This window comes from Sparassis crispa (assembly GCF_003851025.1).
Source record: "Sparassis crispa DNA, contig_000002F, whole genome shotgun sequence".
NCBI lineage: Eukaryota > Fungi > Basidiomycota > Agaricomycetes > Polyporales > Sparassidaceae > Sparassis > Sparassis crispa.
The window spans coordinates 60,218-86,635 of record NW_020939749.1 but is presented as its reverse complement, the minus strand read 5'-3'; the positions used below and the strand labels follow the sequence as shown (position 1 = coordinate 86,635).

Below are 26,418 nucleotides of genomic sequence, written 5' to 3'. Positions count from 1 at the left end.
AACCCCTCGCCGATGCCGACCCGTCGACAGCGAGCACTAGACTGCAGTCAACAAAACCCACGAAGCGATCACTGTTGACCAGTCACGGAAACCGTTGTGCATCGTCATCGATGCACTCCGGTACATCGTCGGTCTCACCCTTGGGGAGGCTTTACAGGATACGCTCGTCGCCGATTCTGATCAACAGCTTGTGCTCGCCTGCAGTCGACATAGAACGAAAGATGACCTGCCGACCACTCACAGGGTGCAGAGGGCAGAAAAATGCCCAGATCATTGCACACTGGTCTGTGATGATCTCGCCCTTCCGAAGGGTTTACAGGGTCCATGCGCTAATCGCCGATGTTGAGGAACAGCTTGTGCTAGCCTTGCAGACGGAATGGCGATAATCCACGGGCACCTACAAAGAGTCGTTAGTGTAAGTGCACGTCGGGGCCATCGACGGCCGTCCTGGAATGTAACAGTCAAACATTAGTCACAAACGAGAGAGAAATAAATCAAATGACGCACCTTGAATTTCGGGTGAGGCTTGAGGTTGGCGCGAGTTGGTTTCGCCCGTCGCACAGGGGCGACGGGGTACTCGTCCCGGGGACCACGAAGAGGTCCGCGCCAGCCCCCGGGGGGTTCGGTCCACGCGATTGTCGACAAGAGTCATGAACACAAAAGGAATAGAAAAAAAAGCGGGAGAATGGGAAATGGAAAGAAGAAGAACCAAGTCCCACAGAAGAGAACCGTCGTAAAGAGGCAAGTTTGTCGTCCGACGGAGGAAGTCGTCAGAGGGCATGAATGAAGCTAAGGCCCACCCAACCATCCACCCATCGCCAGAAAAAGACACAGTGTTGATGTGGCCACATTGGTGACCACCGTCGCCAGAACTGACATTCAGCCGGATCAACGACGAAGAGGTCGCGCCGTTGTGTTGCCATGCCAGGAGATACAGTTCGTCGACAAGGACGGGGCCCAGTCCAACTTACCAACGAGGTGCCGAGGAGGATGTTGGAGTGGCTACGACGTGGACGGGGGTAGGTTCGTTGAGCATATGTCGCGAACAACGACGTCGGAGAAGTCTTACCTTTGTTCAACCCTCCTTGAGGTCATACAACACCTTCAGCTTGAGCAAGGTGGTTTGAGGATGTGGAAGACGTTGAGGTTGAGGTTGACGATAGATGATGGAAGACAGAGGGAAAGAGCGATGGGAGAAAGCGCGGTAGACACCAGATTATATACCCAGAAGCCCAACTGTCCACGTGGAGGAGAGCAGAATGCAGAGGCGATGGGGGAAAGAGGGGAGGAACAACTTGGGGGTATTTATACGCTGGAAGCCAAACCGCAGCAGACCAACCCGTGAATTCGATCAAAGCGTAGATCTATTGCTGAGATCGGCCAGATGCATGAGTCAGAGCCCAAGCTGAGCAACAAGCAAAAGCGATGTACGACACGAGGCAAGACACAATGGGATTCGAAGCCAAATAGGGTTCGGTTCCCATCAGATGGCAACGCTTGCAATTGCTCCGTTTCCATAATTTGGGGCACAATGGTACTTCCATATAAGGATGAATCCAGCGACTTCCCTTGTTGACGACAACTTTATGGCAGGCCGCCACTCGGACCAGTATCCCCGAGCTGACGTAGTTGCTCTGGTTCACCTCCATGATATCTCTTAGGTGAACATGAGTAGACTTCTTCCGCGAAGTCCAGAAGACAAGTGGGATATTCGATGCGCTGAGTCCCAGGTTGATCGTTGGCGTTGAGTAACTTCTGGCTGAGAACGGAAGTGGCCCGCGGAACTCCGAGGGTGCCGCTACCGGCTACTACTCGGCGAATTGCTGTTCAGAACTTGAGCTTGACGCTTCAACGTTTCAACGTTGAATTATAATATCTAAGTACGTGCCATTCAGAACGACGGCGACTCCCTGGACACTACTGTTACTAGTTCTTCTCCGTTCGTAGTATAAGCAGCTATGCCTCCACTTGCTCTGCCGAACCAAGGACCTCTCCCGCTTCCCGCACCACCTTCCCAACCTCCTACTGACGATGACTATTTCAATGCATTTGATTATCGCAGACTAATAGAGCAGGGAAAATGTGCGTACCGGCCTGCTGCACTTCAGCTGATGACTGAAGCTACCAAAGTATCGCGCGATGCCCGTGTAACGTCAACTCACCTTGTTGAGGCGCGTCTCTAAGAGGAGAAGGTGTTGATGGTGCGCTCCACTGACGATCGGCATTCATTTCCTATATCTCCGTCCATGTAAGCTGAGGTGTGTACTGGTGCTCCTGAAGTGGCGCCTCCACGTGATCAAAGTCGAGATGAACACAAGGATCTCTGAGGATGCTTATGAGTGACTAAGGAAATATGTTGCTGATTGTATGAATCTTTCTCAACCACCCTCTCTCAACCCCAACGATTGCGATGCGGTGACGCTAAATCTAACAGTGTTTCTGCGGTACTTGCACTGGTACCATGATGAAATTGCGGGATGCATAACTGGATAGTAGCGCAAGACAGCACAGTGTAGTACAGGAGGTAGATGAAAAACAGATGGACATGGGGAGCGTGGTGTACCGAAGGAGCCAGTCCCGAATGACTGCCAGAAGCGATCGACTGATTCAGAGATCTGCACAATGTTTCCAGCACATAACAATGAGATAGAAACAACGTAGCATTTGCCTTCTGTCCCTGATTGCTGGACGTACGTTGAGGCTTGAATTCTATGCATCAGTAGAGCATGACCAGAGACAGTAGTAATCAAATGCCTTCAGCTGCACTGTTGTACGCAAGTCTGCCATCACCTGGGACATCCTGAACATGAAGCCTATAAAAGAAGAATCAACGTCGAAGAACGTTAGACATTATCTCGGTGAACCTGTGTTGAGGAATACGATCGTGTTTGTTTGTCGTGAATCCCGCTTCGACGACGGACGAAGGCCACATATCGACAGTTCGGTAGACGTTATTTGTGTGAGAATTCCACATCGCCGAAGAAAATGCTTGAGGCCCACAGGTGACCGTAATTATCCGCGAAGTCACTCTAGACCCACACCAGAGCCAGTAGATCCGTACGAGCAGAGGAAGCGGAAGGAGCACAAGCAGTGGAGGTCGTGCTGGAGTGGCCATATGAACCGCAAAAGACAATGTCGTCTGTGGCGACCCATGGAGTGTGATAGTCCACGCTCAGACTCCTTGACGACAAATATCCGGAAAATTGTGCTGGATATGCTGCTATCTCGGCCTTCGGAGCGAGGGATGAGCTCTAAACTCCGATGGTGGTGGATACACGTCGATAAGTTCTAGCCGTCCATAACATTGAACAAAGGAGATTCTCGCCCAGATTATACGCTTTGAGGTGGACCATATAATGACAGAAGCACTGTTCGAGTGAAGACAAGTATGAGAGTACGAAAGAACGGGCCGCGGCTCCTAGGCCACGAGTGGATTTGAAGTCCGTCCGATTGAGCGTGCGACAAACAGCCATGCACCTGTTGGCCACAATGAATACCAAACGTAAAATGCTGATACAGCGCAGTGTATCTGTCATAGATTCTGAAGACTCAAACATGAACTACTTACCGATTTCGACAAACACAATGACATCAACCCCGAATATCCAGCAGAGGCACGGTTATCAGTCATCCTCCTAGGCGCGTATCCATTTGTACTTGATGTATATCCAAAGATAATTGCACGCCACCAAAGATAGATCGAAACTAAGGATATCAACTGCAGGTGCTCGGTGGAAACTCAACGACATGGATCAACATTCAAACAAGGGCTTCTTGCCATCCAGGATATCCTACGTCGATCCTCTGTGGACCCCTTCAGCCCCAAATGTCGGAGGATCTGTTATAAGTAGCGATGGACGAAATGCTCACTGTTCCAACTGAAAACTTTCTGATCATTCCGTGCTTCAACTCATCCTCTCCTAGATGCTTCGAACAACGTTGTCGCAAAGTCTTGACCGAGCAGCGCGGTTTGTTTACACTAACCGCATCCTTCTTAACTGGTCCGCAAATGGTATCCCACGTTTGGACACATTCCCTAACGACAAGAACACTTGCAAACCGAGTCCTGAAGAATTCCGAGAACAATGGGAGACCTTCGTGGCTAGATTAATAGGAGAACGGGATTCAACGAGAATGCAGTGTGGCCTATGGTTAACGTGAGTTCTTCCTTCCGAGTAGTTGAAGATGATCGCAAACCTATTGTGGCCACTGCAGGACCGCAATCACCATCATGCAACTTTCCAGTGTTGCGAATGCTCCGATCTGTTGCATGTTTGGGGCACTCACCATCATCGCCTCTCTCTTCGCGTGTATATTCGGACATGAGTATCATGCTCGCATGTCCAAACTCAAGGACGCCCACCAAGGAATGCTATGGGTTCAGGTGAGCTCTATCGCGAGTTTATTACTGGATACACGTAGCATTAACGTTGTGCGTGGTGGACGGTCCGTGTAGGCTATCTCGCAAACTGCAGATACTTGGCCTAACACTGTCGCGTTGCTAGCGGCTCCTGCCGCATGGGTCAACTGGTCAGTTAGTTGTGACATCACTGAAGGGATCTAAAACTGAAGCCGTCTTACTGTGTATGCAGGGGGGCCATCTTCCTGATCAAGCTGGCACTCTCGACTGCGTGGCTCCTGATGAGCGGCGGCGAGCCGAGGGTGCTACAGAACCCGCCTACGGGTTATATTTGCCTGGCAGTAGTTGTGTTAGTGACATTGTGCGGGATTGCGCACTTCGCATGCGCTATGCGCGCGTTCCGACAGTTGGAAGCGCAAATGGCTGTCGACGGTTCCGTATAAGTGTTTGCAAGTCCTGGTTAATATCTTCGCATGTGATTGGGTTGTCTACGATAGTTGAGATCCTTTGTTATGCAAGAATAAATCAATCTTCTAGCGGATTGATCGGACGCACATAGCTCGAAGTCGTGGGCAAGCTGTCATTCGTCGATAGAGGACCTGCAACAAACCTGCCGCCTCAACTGTTAGCCTTCGTCAGTGTACAGTTCTGTGGGTGTATATCGCTTCCATCGCGGTAGCCAATCACCCGAGCGGCGGACTAGCCAAAACTACATTGACATGAATGGACGAAATGTCAGATCCGACAATGAGATCGGTGGTAATTACGCAAAATTAGCATTGGATGGACTCACCCTGCGAATGAGCACCACACTCTATCTGCTCAGTGACCTCCTAAACAGAATTTCCTTGTGTGTTCCATTTCCAGAAGGCTATCGCAGGAATATCTCAGATTAGATCGGAAGTCACCCCCCGAAAAAAGCATTCTCCTTCAAGTTTAGTGCACCAAACGATGTAGATACGTCAGACTGGTCGCACTTGCGTTGCGCGGCGCGCAATGACAGCCCCCGCGATGAAATTCTTGCCCATGAATCTTGATGCTGCGAATGAGAACACTGGTGAAGGTACCATCATTACGGTATGTTTCAAGCTGTCAACGTGCATGAAAAAAGAGAGCAGCTACTCAACAGCCAGTCCACCCCGAACGGTTAGGAAATACACAAATTCGTCAATTTCATGGGCTAAACCGGAGCCCTTCAGCGCTCAGCGCCTAGGAGCTGTAGTTTGAGTTTGATTCCGCGAAGGCGGATCAAGATGGGTGGTCGATCGTCCCAAACTTGGTCTTTGAGAAAGATCAATTAGAGAGAAAGTCAGAGAGAGGAGTTCAAGAAAGGCTGGGGAACAACATGAGCAAGCGGGTCCTCAGGAACTCCTGTGTTTGAGCTCGAGAGGTGATGAATGCACAGGCTATACGATAGCAGTAGGCCAAGAAATTTGGAAAACTTTAATAAAGGAGCCCCACAGGGCACACTTTTAAGAAGAGCGATTCACTTGCAACTAGGCTCACTTCTGTAAGTAGGTCTGACGAAGAGTTCTCGGACGCGTCGCGTCCGTCACGAGTGTCTGCTGACCTTCGCCGGGAAGGACGGCCCTTCTCTCCAAACAAGCATTATTCGCATAGCTGCACACCATGTACCACGCACTTAAAGACTATCGACAGAATCTTTTTTGAGACGTCGTCCCCTTGTGGTCTGTCCTCGTGAGTCTCATCTTTGCTATACACGCAGTCGCTCACATTAGATGTCCAGCTCAATGTCGGTATTAGAAATGAGTTACATCTTACTTGAGTTGTGACGACGCCGTGCGTCCATATTCCACTAATTATCGCTTGTAGCCCGATTCGACAGCGACTCATCCATTGTCGCAATCTCGACTTTAACAAATCGCTTCCAGAATCACGGCCTGAAAATATCCACTTCAATGGGGGCGTCAGGTATTGACCATCCTCGGCGAAAGCGTTCTTTCACATCCGTCGGCGTTCGCTTGTTCTGCGACGGTGATATTTCTAGGCTCTCCTGCTGGAGGTTTGGACTCTTAGGTGAGCGCTGTCACCTCCGTACCCCCCACGGAAGTAAATGCAGGAACCACATGGGTGCACCAGCTGTGTCCTTCCTTTACCGGGATCGGTGATCTTACTCTTTCGGGGTCGAAAAACGGACCCAGGGCTTCGAAGACAAGGTTCATTTGGGCGAGACGATTTTCCCAGTTGAGCGTCGCCAGTTGAGGGAGCGCCGAAGTCGTTGGCTACGACTTTTGAGGATGTTCGCCTCGGGGTTTGTGTGTACAGAGACTAAAGTGGACCCCAGATGGAGTGTTTTCAGACGAAGGGATAGATGACACAGATAATATTGGGGATGCAAACACGGAGGAAGAACCAATGCTGGACCATGGAGCACCTGAAACTGAAGAAATAGATGTCTCGGATTGCACTGGCGGTATGCTCACAGAGGACGACTTCGTAACGAATGATCGCTTGTTACAGTCGAAGTGGATGGCGGTGAATTCTCGCTTTGGCCCGAGCAAACGAAGACGAAGCGGTGGAAAGCTCGTGGTGTGCAGACAACATCATGCATCGGGAAAAACCTCCCAGCGCAATTGCGAAGAATTATATGATAATTGTGGATAATCCATGAGAATGAAAAAATTTGGAGTGCATTGTGAGGAAAGTCACTTAATTTCTCAACTTCAATGACATCAGGAAAAACCACCCAGCACAATTGTGAAGAAATGTATGATAATTGTGGATAATTCACAAGAACGAGAAAATTTGAAGTGCATTGTGCACTGAGGAAAGTCACTCAATATCTCGACTTCAATGATAATCTGATTTGAAAACCTCATAATTACATGTAAATTGTACGCTAATCAGAAACTCTACTGGGATCTTGGAAAACAGTTCCTCCAGAACACTCTTGAAGAGAGTCATCAGCTGAACCAGTGCTTACCATGATCACACAGCAAAAGCAGAAACAGCACCGGCTCGACACTCAGCAAAGATGGCTGTAAATGCAGCAGCCGGTTCGAAGCGATCCGAATGGCGTATTAGATGTTGCCGATGTGTCCAACTGAGCAGCATGGGTAAGAACGCGAGGCAGGTGAGAATGCGGGACAGCAGATGCAAGGTGTACAAAGACGTGAGGCGAGAGAGGTGGAGGAGGCAAGATGCAAGGGCAAGATGACATGTGGAGGCTGGACAGATGCAGTCAGCGAGGCAGGTAAGGTGGGGAGATGCCAGGCAAGGCAGGAGATATGAGCTGCGAGATAAGTGCGGGATATGGGGTATAGGTGATCAACCAGTGACGATGCAACTTGCAAGGGTGAGTTGAAGTCATCGCCCAGGAATTGCTAAGTCCAACGGCACGTGATGACGTTGATTGGACCAAACAAGAGCAAGCACTGGTTCACTGCAGCGTCCGTCTTCTCTGCTTCATATTCACGTCTTTGTTGACCCGCAACACTTATTCTATGGTACGTGCTTTCTCTGTCACCCCTCACGGATGCATTTAACAAAGCTGATATTGGCACGCAATGCTAGGCATAGTATTGTGTAGTAGCACAAGGGCAACACTCGAGGCGCGTCACTACGTTCTATGTGCCTCGCTGAAAGACTAACTCGGTTACTAGTAAAATGAAAATGCAGGGCATCTATGGATGCTCCGACTCCGGCCCCCCTCAACACATCAAATTTAGTCGGACGCTGGAGTCGACCCACACCACCCCATAAACCCCCGCAGCGGTTACCACCCCCTTGCGTACAATGACCCCGAGCCGTCATCTGCGCACGAACAATCCACACCAGGAATATATGACCTCGAAGCCGTTGACTATGACTACGCACACCCGCCCCCTGGCTCCCCTCCTGGTCCATCAGATCGTGCACTGCCAAATGAGTACGGCAATTCCAATGATCTCGTCTCTGCCGGTACAGATGATGCACGGAGAAGGGGCGGCTGGCTCAGGAGGTCCGCGGCTGCGATTTTGCCGAGCTATTATGTCGAGAAGTTCGAGCTTTCCCCGCATGCGCCCGCTGGTACGATCGGAGGGGGCACCTCCAACGACCGTGTCTTTGTGAACGTGACTGCGAAACCCTCACGGCCTCTTAGGATACGGGATGGTATGCTGGCGATTTTTCTCCCTTATTTGCCCAGGTGGTATGCAAGTGCCCTTTCGATGACTAACATATCTCTTTAAGTATTATACTTTGTACTGTCTAATAACATGCTCATTTTCCTACTGTATTATTGAGTAAATGAGGCCTGATTCGTTGTCACAACATGTATAATAGCAAGAATTGAAGAGAAAACCCTGTAACAAATGTGTGTAATGTTAAGAAATGTTGAGAATTAATAAGTGAAATCGGCAGGGGCCGTCTATTTCATGTAATTCTCAACAATCTTGATAATCGCTGGAACACGTAGAATCTCGACTATTCTTGACAATTAACATATAATTTTGACCAATTTGCGCGGGAGGTTTTCCCTGATGTGCTATGTGCAGTTCAGTAGATTGGCACTGAAGATTGTCTCCTAGGCTCTCAATTCGACAGCATTTACCCTCTACCTCAGCTACGGACTGCCATACACTTTCGTAACAGGCGGTTGAATACATGACATCGTTATAAAAGTGTTACATCAACTGAAGCTCGACGACATGACATCGCCGAGTACCAGGTGCTCTTCACGGGCTCATCGTAGTGCACAAAGCAGACACGGATCTGGACGTCGCTGGTGACCGTGAATAATTGCAGCCTTATAGAACATCAAGCAACCCACTTGATATACAGCCTTCAGAAACCACGACGCGTCCTCGGGGGTGGTAGGCCATCATATTTGCTCGTGCTCAGTACCAATCTCAAGGTCCGATACTAATTATCGATGAATTCCACCAACCTTGACATCCAGCAATCTCGAATATAACCTCACGTAGCACTAAGCTACTGCACACCGCTACTTCCCCACTGCTTCGTCTTCATTTGCCGCTGCCCAACACCAGATTTCATAACCATTTTCCTCGAATGCGAATGCCCCATCGTTCGGCATGAAGTCGTTCTCCATGACAGTATCCTCGGGAAGTGCCCAATATTCTGCAAATCCTCCGTCGTCCGGTGTGAAATCATCCTCTATGAATGTATCCCTTGCACTACTAGCGCCCTGTTCGTCATCAGACTCCCCATCGGCAGGCGGAGAGTCGGTCACGAGTATGCGCCTGATCTTGTGATAAGGGGTGCGCACAGCAGGCTGCAGACGCACGTCCTCAAACTCGTAGCCGAAGAGGAACTTTCTGAAATTCTTCAGTTGACGATACTCGATCGCGAAAATCGTCTCGGCCACTGAGGTGAACGTCGTCTTTAAAGTGCTGTGTCCGCTGCTCAAACCCGAAAGAGTGCCATCAGCAGCACCGGCGAAGGCGAGGGCGACTCCAGTGGCCGCTGTGACTACGTCTGTGACGGGAATGGTAGCGCTGACACTCGTTTCCACGTCCGAAGCTCTCCGCGTAGAGACTTGCGCATCCACGAAGAGCTTGATGCCAGTGGTAAGATACAGCTTCATGTTTCCCTGACGTTTGATCCAATCCCTAATCACCTTCCCCTCCAGCAGCCCAGGGAGAACATCCTCCGCGTTGCGCAGAACGACCGTGCGTGAGAGCGCAGAGTCGATGGTGGTACGTTCGCGCTCAGAGTTGTCGTACTTTGCGTGAAACAGCTTGGTAAGCGCGGAACGGAATTCAACCTTGGCAATGGACTCGAGTAGGCTGTGCACGGAGCGCTGGGACATTTCGTGGATCAGGCCGTCCGGGATGAATGGTGAGGGGTCTTCGGGGATATAGGATTCCCTGGGTAACAATGGATTGGCAACGATGCGGCCAATCTTGGCATCATCGGACGTGAGGCCTGACGGGAACAGGATAAAGGTAGGATGCATATTGCTTTGATATCACCTGCGTCAACTCACAATAGTGGATTTTGCTTGCCCATGAGAGCAGAAACGTACCTCTGGGAGATGATGATAATACTGCTTTGAGCTACGCGTACAGAGCAGAAATTCGCTTCTTCAGGACACAGTTCAAGTAGGCGATGGCAGAACTCGATGGAAGAAGCAGCCTCACCGTGCGCAAAGTTTGCTTCTGGCGCCGAGATCGTGCCGCTCATATTGGGGCGACCATGGCAGTGTTTCGCACATACGTGCGAACCTTCTCGAAAACGAGCTTACGGAGAAAACGAGGCTAGATACGATGGTAGCCGCCCAGTATGGATCCAGCGAAGATCGATAGCCATGATCACCACCCGTTTCTCAGCAGCTGTGAACAGCTCCACAGCGCACAGTCTAATCTCTAGAGCGTCGTGCGTCGCGGGGAGACGTCCGCCAGTTCGAAGCTCGTGTGCCCACGGTTAAGCGCTAATCCTTCGAGATAGGGCACCTCGCGGGCGCAGGAACATATTCTGCACGTCATCGCAGAGCTACTGCACCGCCGGCAGGAGCAAAGAGCTCTTGCCGTCATTGAACGCCTCCGCGAGCTGCACAGAATTCAAGCGGCAGGTTCGCGAACGTGGAAGCGGCGCGACGTGCATGAGCAAGGATAACGCAGGCAGATCCCTCGTCAGGTTCTTGGAACCCGGCGTGAACATGGCGCCCATGGGAGGGCGCGGACTAGGCGCGGACGAGGAGGCGCTGTATGCGCGTCGCAGGAGTGTTTGGGTGATGGGCGCCTGAGTCCTGCCAGCCGCGGGCACGTCGCTCAACGCGACCGACAAAAGTCCTTTATCGATATCACCATTAGAAGGACTGTTTGACGGCACGCCTGCAGGTGAGTCCATCTTCCCACTCAATTGATTTGAGGCCAAGCCGTGTATGCATATGGTCGTGTGCCTGCGTCAGTGTCTTATTTTCGCAATTTCCTTCAATGCCTCCCAAATGTTTGGTTTTTATCCGACCTGAAGCTACTCACTAGACTAGGGCTCTGATTGCTGATCGGTTTGCTCTTCAGTTACGTTGATCTTGGAACCATGTCGCAGGCGTTCGATCGATTCTATCATCGTGATCGTGAACAGTCCTTCCGCGATTGACACCCCTGACCTCTGAAGCGCTCGTATTGTGGTCGTTTTCTGTCGACGAGGAACCAGAGACAGGAATCCTTGATACAGGTGCACCGTCGTTCTCGTGTCTGGAACCCCTACAATTCTCTGAATATGCGATGCGACTCACTGATAAGTTTTTACGTTTCCCTCAGGGCCTCAGCAGGAATGGAATCTATCATCTCGATTTCTACTTGTCGTGAAAATTTAAACAGAACATCACAATTGTGGTGTTCTGCTCTAAAAACTTCTTCGCCTACAAATTCTATCTCGCAGAATTTCATTAATCAAAATACATCACTGCTTGACAAAGGTACGGAGACAAAGCATCTGTGTTCTACAGAGTTTGACCCAGTTGTTACCTTTCTTGCAGAGTGCTTTTGGTGTGAATCTCTTTTGCGTCACCAGAAATAAGATTGGTGCATCCACCGCAGTACCGTTAAAGCTTGTGCCTGTGGCGGTAGAAATCTCACACACCCGTCGATGTCGGCTCCGTTCGCCGCTGAATCGTATTTGCACAAAGGATCGACTGACAGATGTAGAGGGATAGGATGCAGAATCCGGGATCTGGTCAATCTGCTGGAGCATAAATGCAACCTCGCTTGTTGAAGTGTCCTAACTAATGTAGGTCATCAAAGTGTTGCCAATAAGGTAACTGATGTAGCTGCAGGAATTACGCCGCGGAGTCCTGGACAACCATGCGTGCTTCCAGCCGAAAGAAGGCGCACATCGCGCAAGCAAAGTGTGCGATCCCGTACAATGCAACAAACATGACCGTCGCTCGCGAACATTTACAGGTGAGCGGCTTGTCTGACACATCCGGCTCCTCGATACTCATTAGGGGCCACGTAGATGAGACCACCAACGAAAACAGAAAGATTCCCGCCCTGTGCACGTATGAGCGAGATAGGTATAGACAGCGTCCAGGGACTACTCGCCAATTCATCCATGCAGCCGGAGCCGCTAGCAGCGCGGTTGCATCAGACCGATCAGTTGTGGTTCGTGAAATGGTCTACCGTACAGGAGGTCAACATGAATCAACAGCGGGGATGCATTGACACTTGCCTGGAACCACAGCAGTCCACGCTGTGTGTCCTTTAACTTAAGCATGCGAGTGCGATATACATAGTTGAATATGTGGCTGAGGAGAGTGGCGACAACGGTGAGTTCCCCAAACATCGTGCATACTGGGACTTCCGTAACATGGGATAATTGCATGATGCTAATTGCGATCCTGACATCATTAGTACGGGCAATTCGTTGTTTTCAATTTATCGCGGAAGGATGGTACTAACGTTGACCACAGATTGCATAGAACTCCTGCAGAGTCCCACTCCTCCTTCAGTATATCGATGAATGTCACCCATTGGTGCGAGTTCTGACAAGGGTCGTTCGAATTGGGAAGAGCATCAAGATGCGGTATGTAACTCGGAGACCAGTTAAGAAGGATGGCATTTGCATACACCAATCGCACCACTGTGTCAAGAATCGGTGACAATGCCGGAAGCATCTCTGTGAGTACTTGTTAGGCCGGCTGAAGAAGACTGAGGAACTAATACCATCAACAATGCAGCATCGTTGTTTTTAAACAGTACAACATGACGCTCAGGTATCGTACTGTGCCAATATTTGAGTTGGATATCTGGCTACCAGGGCGCATTGCGCATAGTCAAGATGCAGCCAGCTGGTGCGCCCCTTTCACGAATCTGCTACGAAGTGGTACCCCATGCCCCGCAGTCGGCATGAGTTGCAGTCGAGTGATTGGATCAGTGGAGCGCCTCGACAGATATCCTCCTCTGGGGCGTCAGGTTGGAGCCTGGAGTACCAATTCAGAAGCTTATTTTTCTCGATGGATATGTGAACCACGGTTCAGATGATCCGATGCAATTTGTACCGTGCCTCTGAGAGGCACAAGACCGAAAATTGTGGTCTGCACGGTGGACAATGACCGACAATTAACTCCCACCTCAGCCGCACGAGCGTCAGTCCGAATAGACAATGGTGTCGAAGACATTGAATAGTATGTGTTTACGCGTATGAACAAGCACAGGTCTGTGGTTACATAGGCTGTGGAGAGGCTCCGTGCCGGCCGAACCACGCACGTTCACTGAACTGGAAAATCTACATGTGTACTCGCCATTCCGAGTTGAGCATCATGAAGGGCGCGAAACAGCCTTAGATATGGCCCAGGCCATCACCATGCTTGCATATCTGGAAAAGGCATATCCTATGTACACGATACCGGATATTATGCTTGGCAAGCGCCAGTTCCACGGAAGGACTATACCATCGCACTACTGGGTACGTGGCTAATGTGCGTTCAAAATCTATGAATATTAAAATCAAGTCCGAGCAATATAGACGGGGCTTCGGCTGCACAGCGGTTTCGCTCCAAAACATCCACCATACGCAGCGTTCCATCTCCCACAACTCGGACCCCACGAACAGCTAGAGCCTCGTCCGGCGCTTTCCCGTGATATCCACCAAGACGTTACACTTGCATACTGCCAGGTTCTGCTCAGGCGTCCTCTGCGGGCACAGTCGTCCTGAACTTGAATGTACTGACACGTCTTCTTTCTCGTAAGCCCAATAAGGTTGTCATCATTGCCCACATTCCTGGTGTTCCACGTGGCATCCAGCGATGATAATCGCATATTCGCGAAGGTGGGTAGTACGTGCTGCGTTTGGGAGCGAAATCCGCGCTAATGCGCTGTCTCTCGACAACAGTTTGGGTTGGCTGCGTGAAGTTAACAATATGGATATTGGGAGGTCTTACTACGACGGAGTCCAGGATAACGAGCTCGATGACGTGTGGAGACAGATCGAGTATATTGGTCTCACATTTGTCTAGATCTCCTGTCGCGCATGTCGAGAGGCACTTCAGCCCTATGCCATGCCGTTGCAGAAGCGGCAGAGCGTTAGAATGCGGGTTGGGGTGAGTGGTCTGTAATGCAGATACTTCATCCCAGTGAACAGCTGAATCAAGGAAGGTCTACAGTCGAACATCTTCAGTGTCTCGAGTCTGGGCAATTCATCATATGGCACGTCGTCGGGCGAGAAAATCGTTCGAGCCCCAAAAAGAGGAGATGCGAGAAAGGCTCAAAGCTGCGAGGGGGCACAAGCACTTCTGAGACAATGATGCAAGTGGGAATACTCGCTGTCTGCAAAATACCCGGCGAGCTGGGGGAGGACACGCACCAATTGAAGTACTCCGCGTGCGTGAGTGCCATGAATGGCGCTGTGGACGCAAGTCATGGCGCGATCATGCAGGCTGTACGCACAATGCAAGGGAAGTACGTGAACAAGCTGCACGAGATGGGGCTCTTCCCAGATGCGTGCAGAATAATCTCATGGCTGCCAAACTTGAGAAGGTGGGAATGGAGTAGAGAAACAATTTTCCGAGGCGTTGTCGATTACGAATCAGCATCCAAAGTGGAGACGAGTAAAGGTCAACCCTGGGTAAGCCGTCAAGTATTCAACCAGAATTGTACGTATTCCATCGTAGCTCAGACGTATATCGCAGAACGCCGTATCAACAGCCTACATGTAGATAAATTTCAGTCAATGTAACCACGCACAGCACTGCATTGTCTGCATACCGTTCTTTCACACTGCTTGGCCTTTGTCGGCTCCCAAAAACCAGATTTCATGACCTTTTCCCTCCACTGCATACACTCCTCCGATGTTCGGCCCGAAGTCGTCCACCGCGAGCGTAAGCAGGTTATCTACCTCTTCAAGCACTTCATTATCTTCCACCTTGAACCCGTTTCTAGCGACGTCCGTGAAATTTATCCCTTTACCCACAGACACTCCAATTTCTGACATTAATTCTTCCCCTGTGATCGCAACAGCGGCGCTTGCTGCCTCTCCTATTCTTCTGCCAGCTCTTCCTGCCTCGTCTTTGTCTACAGGCAAGGGGGTCACCGCACACTGGAACGTCCGCCCAGACCCGAGGCGACTACCCTCAAAGTCGTATCCTAAGAACCGCCGTCTGTAATTCTTCAGCTGGCGATACTCGACTGCGAAAATAGTCTCGCCCATTGCAGTGAACTTCGTCTTCGAAAATGCGTGTCCGCGGCGTGATCCTGCAATAGCGATATCACCAGCCCCGGTAGAGGGGAGGCTAGCTGGCGCGGCCGCCGCGATTATTTCCACGACCGGAATGGTAGCGGCGGCGCTCGCATCCATATCCGAACCCTCCCCGGTAGAGACGTAAGCGTCCACGAAGAGCTTGATGCCAGTGGGGAGATATAGCTTCGTGCTCCCTTGACGTGTGATCCAGGCCCTAATAGCTTCGTCCTTGAGCAATTCGGGGAGAACATTCTCGGCATTGCGGAGAACGACCGTGCGTGAGAGCGCAGAGTCGATGGTAGTATGTTCGCGCCCAGACTTGCTGTACTTTGCATGAAACAGCTTGCTGAGCGCGGAACGGAATTCCACCTTCTTAACGGACTCTAGTAGGCTATGTACGGATCGCTGGGACGTTTCGTGGACCAGGTCGTCCGGGATGAATGGTGAGGGATCTTCGGGAACATAGGACTCCCTGGGTAGCAATGGATTGGCAACGATGCGGCCAATCTTGGCATCCTCTGATTTAAGGCCCGACGGGAACAGGAAAAAGGTAGGAAGAGCCATGACAGGTTGGTCTCTAGGTACCTGAATCAGTTATGTTGTTAAGAGTCGGTATGTCCACGAGAGCAGAAACGTACCTGTCGAAAATGGGGGTAATATCACTTGAGCTGCACTGACACAAGGACATCCAACTTTCTGAGATTTATCTTGCTCAGAACACAGCAAGAATATCACCGAACTTGATGGGAGTGGCAGTTCGACAGATAGAAAGGCAGCATGACAGAGGAAAAGAAGTGTTGAACAAGGTGCAAAACCAGCGCACTTATACTTTTGGCGCCATGATATTATCGCTGACGTCAGGGCGAGCGACCTTCGAACTATAACATTCCATGCAAATAATGGGCAAACTTTTGTCAACATTGAGCTTGAAGGTAAAGTGAGGCCCCATGCATACTACCGGGATTTTGAGAGATTACCGAACGTGCAGGATGTTTGAGGTAACGACGTTGGGGCGTCTTGTAGTGCCAGGCTGTGCTGACGCCGTTACAGATATCGACATGTTTAGGCCTCATAGACGAGCGGTAAAGAGTCAAAGAACAGCTAGATATCCCACGAGCGGGGGCCGCAAGGGAGTAACTTTGACTGGCCCGGCCTGCGATCCTAGTGACTAAGCCCCTATCGCAGTCTAGGACCAGATGAAACAGGTTACCAGTGCGCGTAGGGACCGAGAGAGGTAATAACAGACAAAAAGCGGTGAGTGAAGAAGCTCGTTCGATTGGTCGAAGAGCTCAAAGATACTCAGCTCGCACAGCTTGGGATGACGAAACGATGAAGTTGACAGACTCGCCCAAGCAACCTCCAGTCCCAATCTGCGGATGAACTCTCCAAGAAGAGGGATAACGCAACGCCCGTTCGAGCGCATAAGCTTGGTGGGAGGTCCGGATGATGATGGCTTCGTGTAGCGAAGCGGTTCCGATGTGCAACTAGTTCAGGGACACCAGAAGGAAATTGGAAAGAGATAAGTACTCGTAGTGAGAAAATCGTACGTCATTGTTCGTGCAGAAAGTTAGGAAGGTGAGTGAATGGAGGATGAGAATTGACTGAAGATCTTCTCCAGAAGTTCATCCGAGAGGCAGCATTCTTGGCCCCACAAGCCGACACCAGGATTGAAGCTGGAAGAAGAAAGTGTTTGGCAACGCAACGTGTTTGGAAGACGGGAAAGTTATTTGTTCGCATGGCATACGGCATGTGCAGAAATGCCTCGAGGGCAACACACGATCGTGGGGTAGACTCCACACTAGGTCGCGTTATCGCGAGATTCTAGAAGTCGGCGGAAGAATATCCAGCATGGTCGTAGGCATTGAAGTTAAGCTGTACGGTGCTACCAAACTACGGTCAGCTCTCAGAAGAGAAATCGCGCGAGTATACTCAAAGGTCTGAGACATACATACATATTGCTTCTATCCGATTCACCGCCTTACTTCGTGGTGTTGATCCCATGGTGAGTGCATCAATCAACCCTCTCCAAAGATTTGAAAAGTCGCCTCACAAACCTAGTGCAGCAGACTTCACGCGAGTACTCACGTGTCAATATGCAATGTCACTGCCTTTTCGTTAAGATCAAAACTACTCACCGAGAGAGGGTGTGACCTCAAGGTCATTCTCCCGACCTCTAAAAATATGCTGGGATCCTTTTCCTCTTAACAAGACGCGATCGTACGAATATTCAAGCCGATGCCTAAGCCTGAAACAAGTACGTTGAGCTTGCGCATAAAAGGACGAACAAAAGGACGACGGGATGGATCGATATGGGCGCAGCTAGTTATGATGCACGCCGAGGAGGCGAGGCTGGTCGAGTCGTTAAGGCGTAGAATGATATACAGGAATGCTCTGAGGGTACGGCAGGTCCGAGGTGAGTGGCGCAGGATTAGGACGTGCAAGTGAACCGACGCGAGGACGAGACATGAGTGCCGCGAGAGATGGCCTTGCCAGACTCGACCCACCAGTGAACGGCCGTGTTGCGCGACGCACTGCCAGCAGAGACTCAGAGGGTGTCGCTGGAGCCAGATACAAGACGGGCAGAGGGCAGAACAGCGCACCTTTCAGCTTTGGAGATATCGGAAGGAGTGGAAACGCGCTATAGCCACGATCGTCTCTCCAGTGCGAAGTTCGACGGCTCCTCGTCGTCCTTCGCAGTCACTTCAAGACGGGGAGGGAAGGGTAGGATTGACTTGAACAGAGACTTGCGCCAGCGGCCGCAGTCTGCACATCGGTGAGATCGAGCACGTAGTTATAGGAATGAGTGCTCGTGCTAGCCGCAGTAGCTGTTTGGGAATTAGTACTTGAGGGTCAAGGGCTAGTAAGGGCGGGATAGTAACGCGAAGTGCATACGTAGACACATCATCAAACCCAAGGGCAAGAAATATGAGATACATTTCCGTGTATATGATCCATTTCAAGTGCTTTCACCTCTTAGCACGCGTGTACATGTCAGATCATGTGCCGTCGCTCCTTCGCCGCTCATAATGCATAAACTTTGGTGGATTTTAGTAGGAGCCCTGAGGCCCAAAGTCTCTGTCAGATCACTAGATCTTGGTATGAGTACCGAGGGTAAGAATTTAAATTTGTAGCAACCTTTCCTTTACAAGCTTATTGACAGCCATCTACTACAGTGTCGACCTGGGCGCTTGAAAATATATGTTTAGCGCTCCTACTCTCGCATCTTTCCGCAGTGCGCGCCCAAGGATAACTAAAGGTGAACTATTCGAGGTACGGTTCGTCCCATCGTTTCGTCCCCCCTTCATCTACAGGATGCCGCAACGCGGGATGCCTCTCGAGCTGGTCAGGGAAATACTCAAATATGTCCTCATCATTCCAGATGCGACGTTTTCTGCCTTCCGTACAGACATGACCTTCGTCTCTCGCGGATGCGCATCAACCGTCAATGTCCTATTGGTGTCCAGAGACTGGAAGGATCTCGTGCGATGGCTCTACGAGTCTATTATTCTGCGCACTTCGGCACAAGTGGATGCTCTCTATGAGACCTTGAGCAAAAACCCTACTCTTCGTGCGCACATCCGCAGACTCCGCGTGGAGGTCTTTTTCAGCGACCGCATCAACTCCATCATCGCCTGGGCTGGCGGCAACTTACACACGCTCTACTTGTCCGTGGACTCTCGTTATGCTGGTCGTAGTCGTGGCATTTATCCCCCACATCCGGCTCGCTCTGGCTTCATGAATTCTTTACAGGCCATCAATCCAAAGCGACTGCTGCTCGACCTCTTGGACCACATTAACATAGATGTAGACACTCAACATGCTGTTGTCGAGTCTATTTTACAATGGTCAAATCTTGTGAGACACTCCCTTGGATGCTCTTTGACACTGCTCATAGTGTACTACTAGGAGCGGGTTGATTTCAGTGATGCGCTCACAAGGATGTCCTCTCGAGTACTTGCACCTGTGATACGGGGTGCACCATCCCTTAGAATAATATCTATCGGCCCATCTTTCGCCGGGCAAGACGCATCCGAAGCTCTGAGTGCCATCACAGCGAAACACGATCTCCGAGTTGTGCTTTTACGAGCGAAGGCCGATTGCAAAGTCGGCGAAGATATCCTTAGTGCATTGCGTGATATTCTGTACTTCACCGATGGTGACAGGTAATGTCTGAAACCTCATGTATAATGTTGATCTGACAGAAAAACCTAGTACTGTCACTCTACGAAATCATGCCGGTGTGCGACCGTTAACTGGGCTCAATGTTCCAGATCTCCCAGACGAGATATGGTCACGAATTCTAGCGTTCGCAACACATGTGCATCACCCCGATGATCTAGAATTCACCGAGGACCTGCTATGGCAGTCCCTAGATGAACGCGTCAATGAAACAAGACGCAACATTATTCTCGTGTCCAAGAGGTTCTATGTGCGTTCTTTTTTTTCCAATCCAACATTATCCGCTTATCGTGTTGATGTAGAACCTCGGCGTGTCTTTCCTGTACTCCGTTCCCATTATACGGGATAGGTCGATCGCTGAAATGTTTGCCGAACACTTAGGGTTGAACCCCAACTTCGTGCCTCTTGTTCGTGTCCTGCGCACACGGTCCCTGTGGCGCGAACGCCCAGTGACGTTCTCCGAGCCGCTGAGTTCGGTCACTCATGTCATGTCGACTTTCCGCGTGTTTCCAGAGCTCGCGAACAATCTGAAGAGCGTCTCGCCTCTAGTATCGCTCTCACAGAGGCTGCAGGAAGACTGGCAGGACATCCTGGTACCTCCACGTAGCTTCGAGCGGTTTCCAAACCTGCGCACCCTGTCACTGAGCAGGGGCTGGACGAAGCTCACGCCCAACAACATACCATATGACGCCTTGCCTAGGCTCAAGACACTGAAGGTGATAGACTTTGATACTCCTCCTGACGGATCGTCTCTGATTGATCTGTTTACTGAGATGCGGTAAGTCCACGAGATCTCCACCGCTGCATGTATATGGCTTCTTAAGTCCTATTCCACTTAGGCTCCCAGAGCTGAAGGAGGTCCATGTCCACGGCTTCGAGGTTGAAAATGCGTGTCTCTTCCTGCAGCGTCACGGTGTAAAGCTTGAACGCCTTACGACCGAAGCGACGCACAAATTTGACACAGTCGAAGCGAATGTGCTCGATCTGTGTCCTAACATTGCGGAGCTCTACATCATCGATCTTGTTATCGTACGTAGTATCCATTCCGCATCTCATTCGGACAGTGACCGTTCAATTATTGAACAGCCCCCGCCGCTCAAGTTTCTGTCCAATGCGGCACAACACACCACGTTGAAGCGTATAGTACTTCCCTGCGCCGCCGTGTAGTACGCCATTCTTTGCTGATGACATGATATCCTCCAACACGATTGCCGCAGCCCACATAGAGACTTCACCAGCAGGGACTGGATAGACTTCTTCGACGCGCTCGATGTCTCCCCACTCGTTGCGCTCTCTGACATTTGTTTGCCACCGAAGTTTCGCTGGCCTCATGACGAGTGAGCATCCCCAGCATCTTCAGTGCTCAATCCAAGGTGTTTAATGTTTCCTTCTACCTTGGGACGATTATTTCAGAGCCGCATTGCGACATAACCCTCTCAGGAAGAATGCGGAGCGGTTACTGCAGCATGGAGTGGCATTCACGAACAGCGAAGGAAAGAAGAGATGGACCAGAGTCTGAACACTGGCATCGTGGTGCGTTCAGCACCGAGCCAGGAACTCTAGGCAGGCTGGAACATTCCTTGGATGTGAATCATACACTTGCCGTGCCGTGCTTCCTCCCTGCCACTTCTATTTCCTACGGTCGGTGTGTGCTTTGGTCTGCTTGATAGCATGAGCCTTGTAAGTTATCATCGATTCACCATATGTCGCTAGGTGACCGAATTTGTCTTTACTTCTCGGTATATGACCAAGATTTACTCTTATCTCTCATACTGGTCAGTCATACTATTTATTTGTTTTCGCCAGGCATGCAAATTGTAATTCATTTAGAGTATCTTTCTGGCAGTTTACGCATCTCTTTAAATGCTCGCAACATGTTGATTTAGAGTTGACCACCTCATCCGTGTAGATGCAAACATTTTTACTCAATGTTGAGTCGTTCTGGCACGAGCAACAGAACAGACGTATAAGGTTCTTTCGAACATACGTAGTCGTCATTGCTTACACATTTTATTCGGCCTGTATAACATGCACCAGCAAACGTAGCGCACAAACAACTAATCTGTAGGTACGTCAAAACATTTAACATATAATGATCTTCATCCCTACTCTGAGCGGCATCTGGATGATTCACACTTGTAGGTGATATATTCTAGAAAGCCTGAAAACATGAGCAGATAAGTGCCCAGGTAGAAACACCAAAGGAACTTAGACAAGGAGTTGGGCTACGGCGTACGGGAGGATTGAACGTGGAAGCACTGTTCACTGAAGGAGATGCCGAATAAATTCGTTATGCCACATCTTGATCCTGTTCTCAGCCAGACGATGCACATCTTCAGCGGTAAGTGGCTTCTCTTCTGACATGTAGAGGGAGTGTCGAGGCACGCACCGCGTTGGCGACATCTCCTAGCTGCTAAAATGATGGTACCTTCCGGCAAGGAGTTTCAGGCCTGCTGTTGCAGTTTGCCCCAATTGCGTCGTATCAGTTGAAGGTATGAGTTTCGCTTGAACTTGTGCTGCCATCAAGGACAAACGCTTGTTGAAAAGTCGCCTCGCAAACCTTGTGGAGCAGACTTCATGCGAGTATTCACGTGTCAATACGCAATGTTACTGCTTGCTGAAATCCTTTCCTCCTGACAAGACGCGATCGTAATATTCAAGCTGATGCCTAAGCCTGAAATAAGTACTTCGAGCTTGTGCATTCACAGTAAAAGAACGAACAAAAGTACGACGGAATGGATCGGTATTTGACGATATGGGCGCGGCAGGTTATGATGCACGCCGAGGAGGCGAGGCTCGTCGAGTCGTTAAGGCGCAGAGCGATGGGCAGGGATGCTCTAAGGGTACGGCGGGTCCGAGGTGAGCGGCACAGCGTTGGGACGTGCGAGTGAATCGACGTGAGGACGGGACATGAGTGCCATGAGAGATGGCACTGCCAGACTCGACCCGCCAGCGACCGGCCATCTTGTGCGACGTACTAGTACTGCCAGCGGAGACTTGGAGGGTGCCAGATGTGAGACGGGCAGAGCGCAGAATAGCATTCCTTTCAGGTTAGGAGAGATCGGAGGGCTTTCAGCACGAAACTCGACGGCTCCTCGTCTAAATACTTCGCAGTCGCTTCAAGATGGGAAGGGATGGGTAGGACTGACTTGAACAGACTTGCACCAGCGGCCGCTGTTTGCATATCGGTGTGATCGAACACGCAGTTATAACGTGTGCTCGTGCTGGCTGCAGTGGTTGGTTGGGAATCAGTGAGCGTCATGGAGCGACAAGAGCTAGTAACGGCGGATAAAGTGCATACCAACATCGACCGACGCGCACGCCAGAGTCTGTTCACCTCTACTCGAAAATTTGCCGCGCTGGCACGCTCCAAGCACAGCACTCTCGAAGTAGGAGGGTCGCAGCAGATGTCAAACGAGCGAGAGGTATAAGAGGCCTGAAGGATTCGCCCTCTCCAGAAAGCGCTCGCAGGGTATCGGAGGTGAGCCAACTGAGATACCTCGCGGGCGTGCACTGGCGGGCGGGTCGGGGCGAAGGCATCGCATGGGTTGATCGATGAGCGTGAGCGGGGATTGACGATATTAATCTCGAGCGGCGAGGTGCGAGGTGCGAGGAGTGCAAGATTGAAGTGGGTGGTGTGAGCACGATAGATCCATGCTCGGTGCTGGGATCGCGGTAAGTCCTACGTACTCTTCCTCTCGCCGCCCGCCGCAGTCCTCACCAGCACTCATTCCTACCAGGCCATCCGTCGTTCCTTCCCGCACCGTGCCAACATCACATCCCTCCCACCACGGCACCGTGACGTTCATCAAGATATCACACCCCGTGCTCTGTTCTTTATTTGCATCTGTTGTCCGAAAGCTTCATTCCTGACTACTGCATGTGCGCACGCCACCAAGATGATACGAAATGAATCATTTTCACTCGGTGTAGTAAGTAGTAAGCACCGAGTATCACAGAAGGGGTGTATATACTATGAAAGCATACACAACATACCATACAACAACAATCTACTAATAAATAACAATTTGAGGCGAAGTTCCGTCACGATCCCGCCAACCTGTGATTACCATGGTAGTCCCCTCGATAGAACCGGACACGTCTTGGGACATAACCTGCATCGTTCGCGGTGTGAAGCTCACAATTACCTCAGCTTCGCCGAAAGGTACGTGCGAGAACGGGAGAACGGGCATGACGGGTGAGGTTTCGATAGCAAGGTCCTGAGTTGGGGATGAGGAGATGGCGAGGAAGTCCAAAGAGCGTGAAGAGGACGATGAAGGGGGTGTTGAGCCGGTCAACGCTTGAGCACCGGCAGAGGATGCATGGGAGAATGGAATGTCCGGCAGGATGAGTGACGTTGTGACCACGAGATCCCGAGGGAGCGACGAGGAAGTGGCAGACAAACGCGAAGATGAGGACGAGTAGGAGAAGGAAGGCAAGGAGGAGGCCGACGAGGTGAGGGAGAAGGACAGCAAAGGGGAGGATGATGAGCACAAATATGCCGTGGGGGAAATCCGTATGACATATCCGCCGCCGCATGGACGGTGTCATTTGCTCACTTTGTACAAATGCCGACATCGAGTGGAGAGGAGCGTTGGCCATTGGAAAGGGACGACAGACATTTCCAGATTCAAGGTGTCGAGTAGTGAGCCATCGCATTGAGAAGATGGCCCCGCGATACGCATAGATGGAAAGGCGCCCTCAGGAGATGGGAAGGCACTTCGTCCGAACCTGGGTAAAGGAGTGACGTAGCTGGAGGTGAGTATAGCATCCCTGCTCAAATGTCAGGGCTTGTCATGCAGCTGTGGAAGATACACTCACTTGTACTCGGGCTCAGATCACTCCCTCCCCGTTGCAAACGGGCCCGCGAGCTCCTTCTTCGTAGTATCCTAGAGACAGGAAATTATGCCACTTTCGATGCAGGCACAACAGAAAGAATAACACAGAACTGACCTCGAAGAACTGCTTGTAATGATTTGCAATGCACGTCGCGAGCGTCCAGCGCGATACGGGGAGGTTTACTGAAACGAGGCGCTGGGCTTCGTAGGCCGGCCACTACAGACAATCAGCGGATCAGTCACATCACACTGTTACAAAAGGAATTAAAAATAAAATACCTGCACTATCAGCTGAATTTCAGTAAGTCCTACATTTGCCAGGATGAGATCGTCCGGTCTCTGGAGGGCGTTGTAGAGAAGCCATAAGGACACATGTTCCGCCCAGACATAATGGCGAAGGAGAGTTTGGCTCTGCCGGCAATGGATACACGGCACTCTGGCCGAAGTCGGGGTAAAAACCACAACTCGAGAGGGTGACATCGCTACGGAGATGTCAGCATATGCTGCGAGGAATACACGTATGACAAAGCACGCACCGATGAAGCCTGAAAGCGAACATGACTGCCAGCCAACGAGCCCTAGTTGTCCAATAATAAACTCGGTGTTCTCCATCGCTCATCGACAAACTATCGATGAACGAATAGGCGTCGATGAGTGCATCTGGGTGGGCCCATTTGATCACATCCCACGCATCCTTCCTATGCAAAGACCGCCTTAATCTTAGCCAGTAGTTCCTGGAAGTGAACCTCGGGGACGGGTCGCGCCTCTGCACTCTGTGCTTCTCCAGGTGTCGTAACGTACACTCTGCGGGTATGTAACGCAGTTAGGCGCGGAAACATATAAATCAATTGGTCCACCTTTTGCAGATCATCAAAGAGGCAGTCCGCTAGCCACAGTGTCTTTTCGTTCCGATAACCTTTCACCATTTTAATCAGCAATGGCAGGCATGACCATTCTGACCGTTTCCCTCGGAGGAGAACGCCGCCACACTGCGCTTGTCATCATGAATCGCTTGTATCGTGGCTCCATGAATCGGTTCGGCATTGAGTGCCGCGACAACGAGCCTATTGCTCTTGTGGTCACCGTTCAGACCCCTGCTAATATGTGAGTATATGAATCGGTGAGGTGATGGAAGACGCACATCAAGGTCAATGAATATGGAGTCAATCGAGAGTAGTAAGTGGACAGAGTGTAAATGGAATGTGGTAAGGACGCGTAAAGCCGCGGTACAATTCTGTTCGTCATGGCTGAGCCAAGGGATGCGTAGCAAGGATGATGAGTACGTGGAAGTTGGGGGGAAAGCTGAAGGCAGAACACCGCAGGGAGTGCCTCCTTTATACGCAGACGGTGTCGCCAGAGGACAAAGCGACTTCCCGTTTTGTCTAGATCGAAGCAATGGTCAAAAATTTCACGCAACGTTGAGATGCGCAGCACAGCACAATAGCGAGAGATCCAGATCTTCTTCTTCCCAACCAAACAAAGCGTCATGACTGATCTGACTTCACTCACCGGTGGCCGTACGGAAGACCTTATGGAGTTTAACATCTATTGCTGTATAGCAAGGATTCCTGGTTAGTTCTCGTTTGTTCGGCTAGACCGTTGGTGAGTCGAGAGTTATACAACCTGTATCTACGCCCACAGTGTGAGGCACTCTGAAAAGTAAAATTGTGTCACTCCGTACCAGTAGAACAGCTTCAGAGTGCATTGCGCTACAATCGCGTTGGCAGAGTGGCCTACTAGTGAAGAGGATTTTGTTTGGCTCTATTTTGTAACGGCTTGGTGGCGGTTGTATGAGGACCCACAAGAATAAACAAGAATATCCTGAGGAACGGCGACGAAGGATGGAGCAGATCTGCCTTCTCGGTGATTACACAAGGACCTAATGGCCCCTACGCTTTG

At 50.7% G+C, this 26,418-nt stretch overlaps 9 protein-coding genes across 9 annotated transcripts; 4 read left to right on the top strand and 5 right to left on the bottom strand.

Annotated features, from left to right (window-relative positions):
* Window positions 1-4,134: 4,134 nt before the first annotated feature.
* Window positions 4,135-4,803, top strand: SCP_0300310 (hypothetical protein; the record flags this gene model as incomplete). The annotated part of the gene is made up of 4 exons (XM_027755428.1): window positions 4,135-4,157; window positions 4,216-4,384; window positions 4,457-4,530; window positions 4,593-4,803. 4 exons carry the CDS (start codon window positions 4,135-4,137, stop codon window positions 4,801-4,803), a joined length of 477 nt encoding a protein of 158 aa, XP_027611229.1.
* A 4,502-nt stretch (window positions 4,804-9,305) lies between these two features.
* SCP_0300300 (hypothetical protein) lies at window positions 9,306-10,133 on the bottom strand (the record flags this gene model as incomplete). The annotated part of the gene is made up of 1 exon (XM_027755427.1): window positions 9,306-10,133. One exon carries the CDS (start codon window positions 10,131-10,133, stop codon window positions 9,306-9,308), a length of 828 nt encoding a protein of 275 aa, XP_027611228.1.
* Window positions 10,134-10,816: 683 nt separating this feature from the next.
* Window positions 10,817-11,173, bottom strand: SCP_0300290 (hypothetical protein; the record flags this gene model as incomplete). The annotated part of the gene is made up of 1 exon (XM_027755426.1): window positions 10,817-11,173. The coding sequence occupies one exon, from the start codon at window positions 11,171-11,173 to the stop codon at window positions 10,817-10,819; it is 357 nt and encodes a 118-aa protein (XP_027611227.1).
* Window positions 11,174-12,129: 956 nt separating this feature from the next.
* SCP_0300280 (hypothetical protein) lies at window positions 12,130-12,532 on the top strand (the record flags this gene model as incomplete). Its single annotated transcript, XM_027755425.1, has 2 exons — window positions 12,130-12,228; window positions 12,284-12,532. The coding sequence occupies 2 exons, from the start codon at window positions 12,130-12,132 to the stop codon at window positions 12,530-12,532; spliced, it is 348 nt and encodes a 115-aa protein (XP_027611226.1).
* A 1,080-nt stretch (window positions 12,533-13,612) lies between these two features.
* SCP_0300270 (hypothetical protein) lies at window positions 13,613-13,981 on the top strand (the record flags this gene model as incomplete). The annotated part of the gene is made up of 2 exons (XM_027755424.1): window positions 13,613-13,732; window positions 13,793-13,981. The coding sequence occupies 2 exons, from the start codon at window positions 13,613-13,615 to the stop codon at window positions 13,979-13,981; spliced, it is 309 nt and encodes a 102-aa protein (XP_027611225.1).
* A 1,056-nt stretch (window positions 13,982-15,037) lies between these two features.
* SCP_0300260 (hypothetical protein) lies at window positions 15,038-16,066 on the bottom strand (the record flags this gene model as incomplete). Its single annotated transcript, XM_027755423.1, has 1 exon — window positions 15,038-16,066. The coding sequence occupies one exon, from the start codon at window positions 16,064-16,066 to the stop codon at window positions 15,038-15,040; it is 1,029 nt and encodes a 342-aa protein (XP_027611224.1).
* A 2,748-nt stretch (window positions 16,067-18,814) lies between these two features.
* SCP_0300250 (hypothetical protein) lies at window positions 18,815-21,200 on the top strand (the record flags this gene model as incomplete). The annotated part of the gene is made up of 8 exons (XM_027755422.1): window positions 18,815-19,357; window positions 19,409-19,665; window positions 19,715-19,931; window positions 19,984-20,459; window positions 20,521-20,710; window positions 20,768-20,847; window positions 20,899-21,018; window positions 21,095-21,200. The coding sequence occupies 8 exons, from the start codon at window positions 18,815-18,817 to the stop codon at window positions 21,198-21,200; spliced, it is 1,989 nt and encodes a 662-aa protein (XP_027611223.1).
* A 2,630-nt stretch (window positions 21,201-23,830) lies between these two features.
* On the bottom strand, window positions 23,831-24,283 carry SCP_0300240 (hypothetical protein; the record flags this gene model as incomplete). The annotated part of the gene is made up of 1 exon (XM_027755421.1): window positions 23,831-24,283. The coding sequence occupies one exon, from the start codon at window positions 24,281-24,283 to the stop codon at window positions 23,831-23,833; it is 453 nt and encodes a 150-aa protein (XP_027611222.1).
* A 236-nt stretch (window positions 24,284-24,519) lies between these two features.
* On the bottom strand, window positions 24,520-25,131 carry SCP_0300230 (hypothetical protein; the record flags this gene model as incomplete). The annotated part of the gene is made up of 4 exons (XM_027755420.1): window positions 24,520-24,570; window positions 24,635-24,736; window positions 24,799-25,001; window positions 25,056-25,131. 4 exons carry the CDS (start codon window positions 25,129-25,131, stop codon window positions 24,520-24,522), a joined length of 432 nt encoding a protein of 143 aa, XP_027611221.1.
* Between the last annotated feature and the right edge of the window lie 1,287 nt (window positions 25,132-26,418).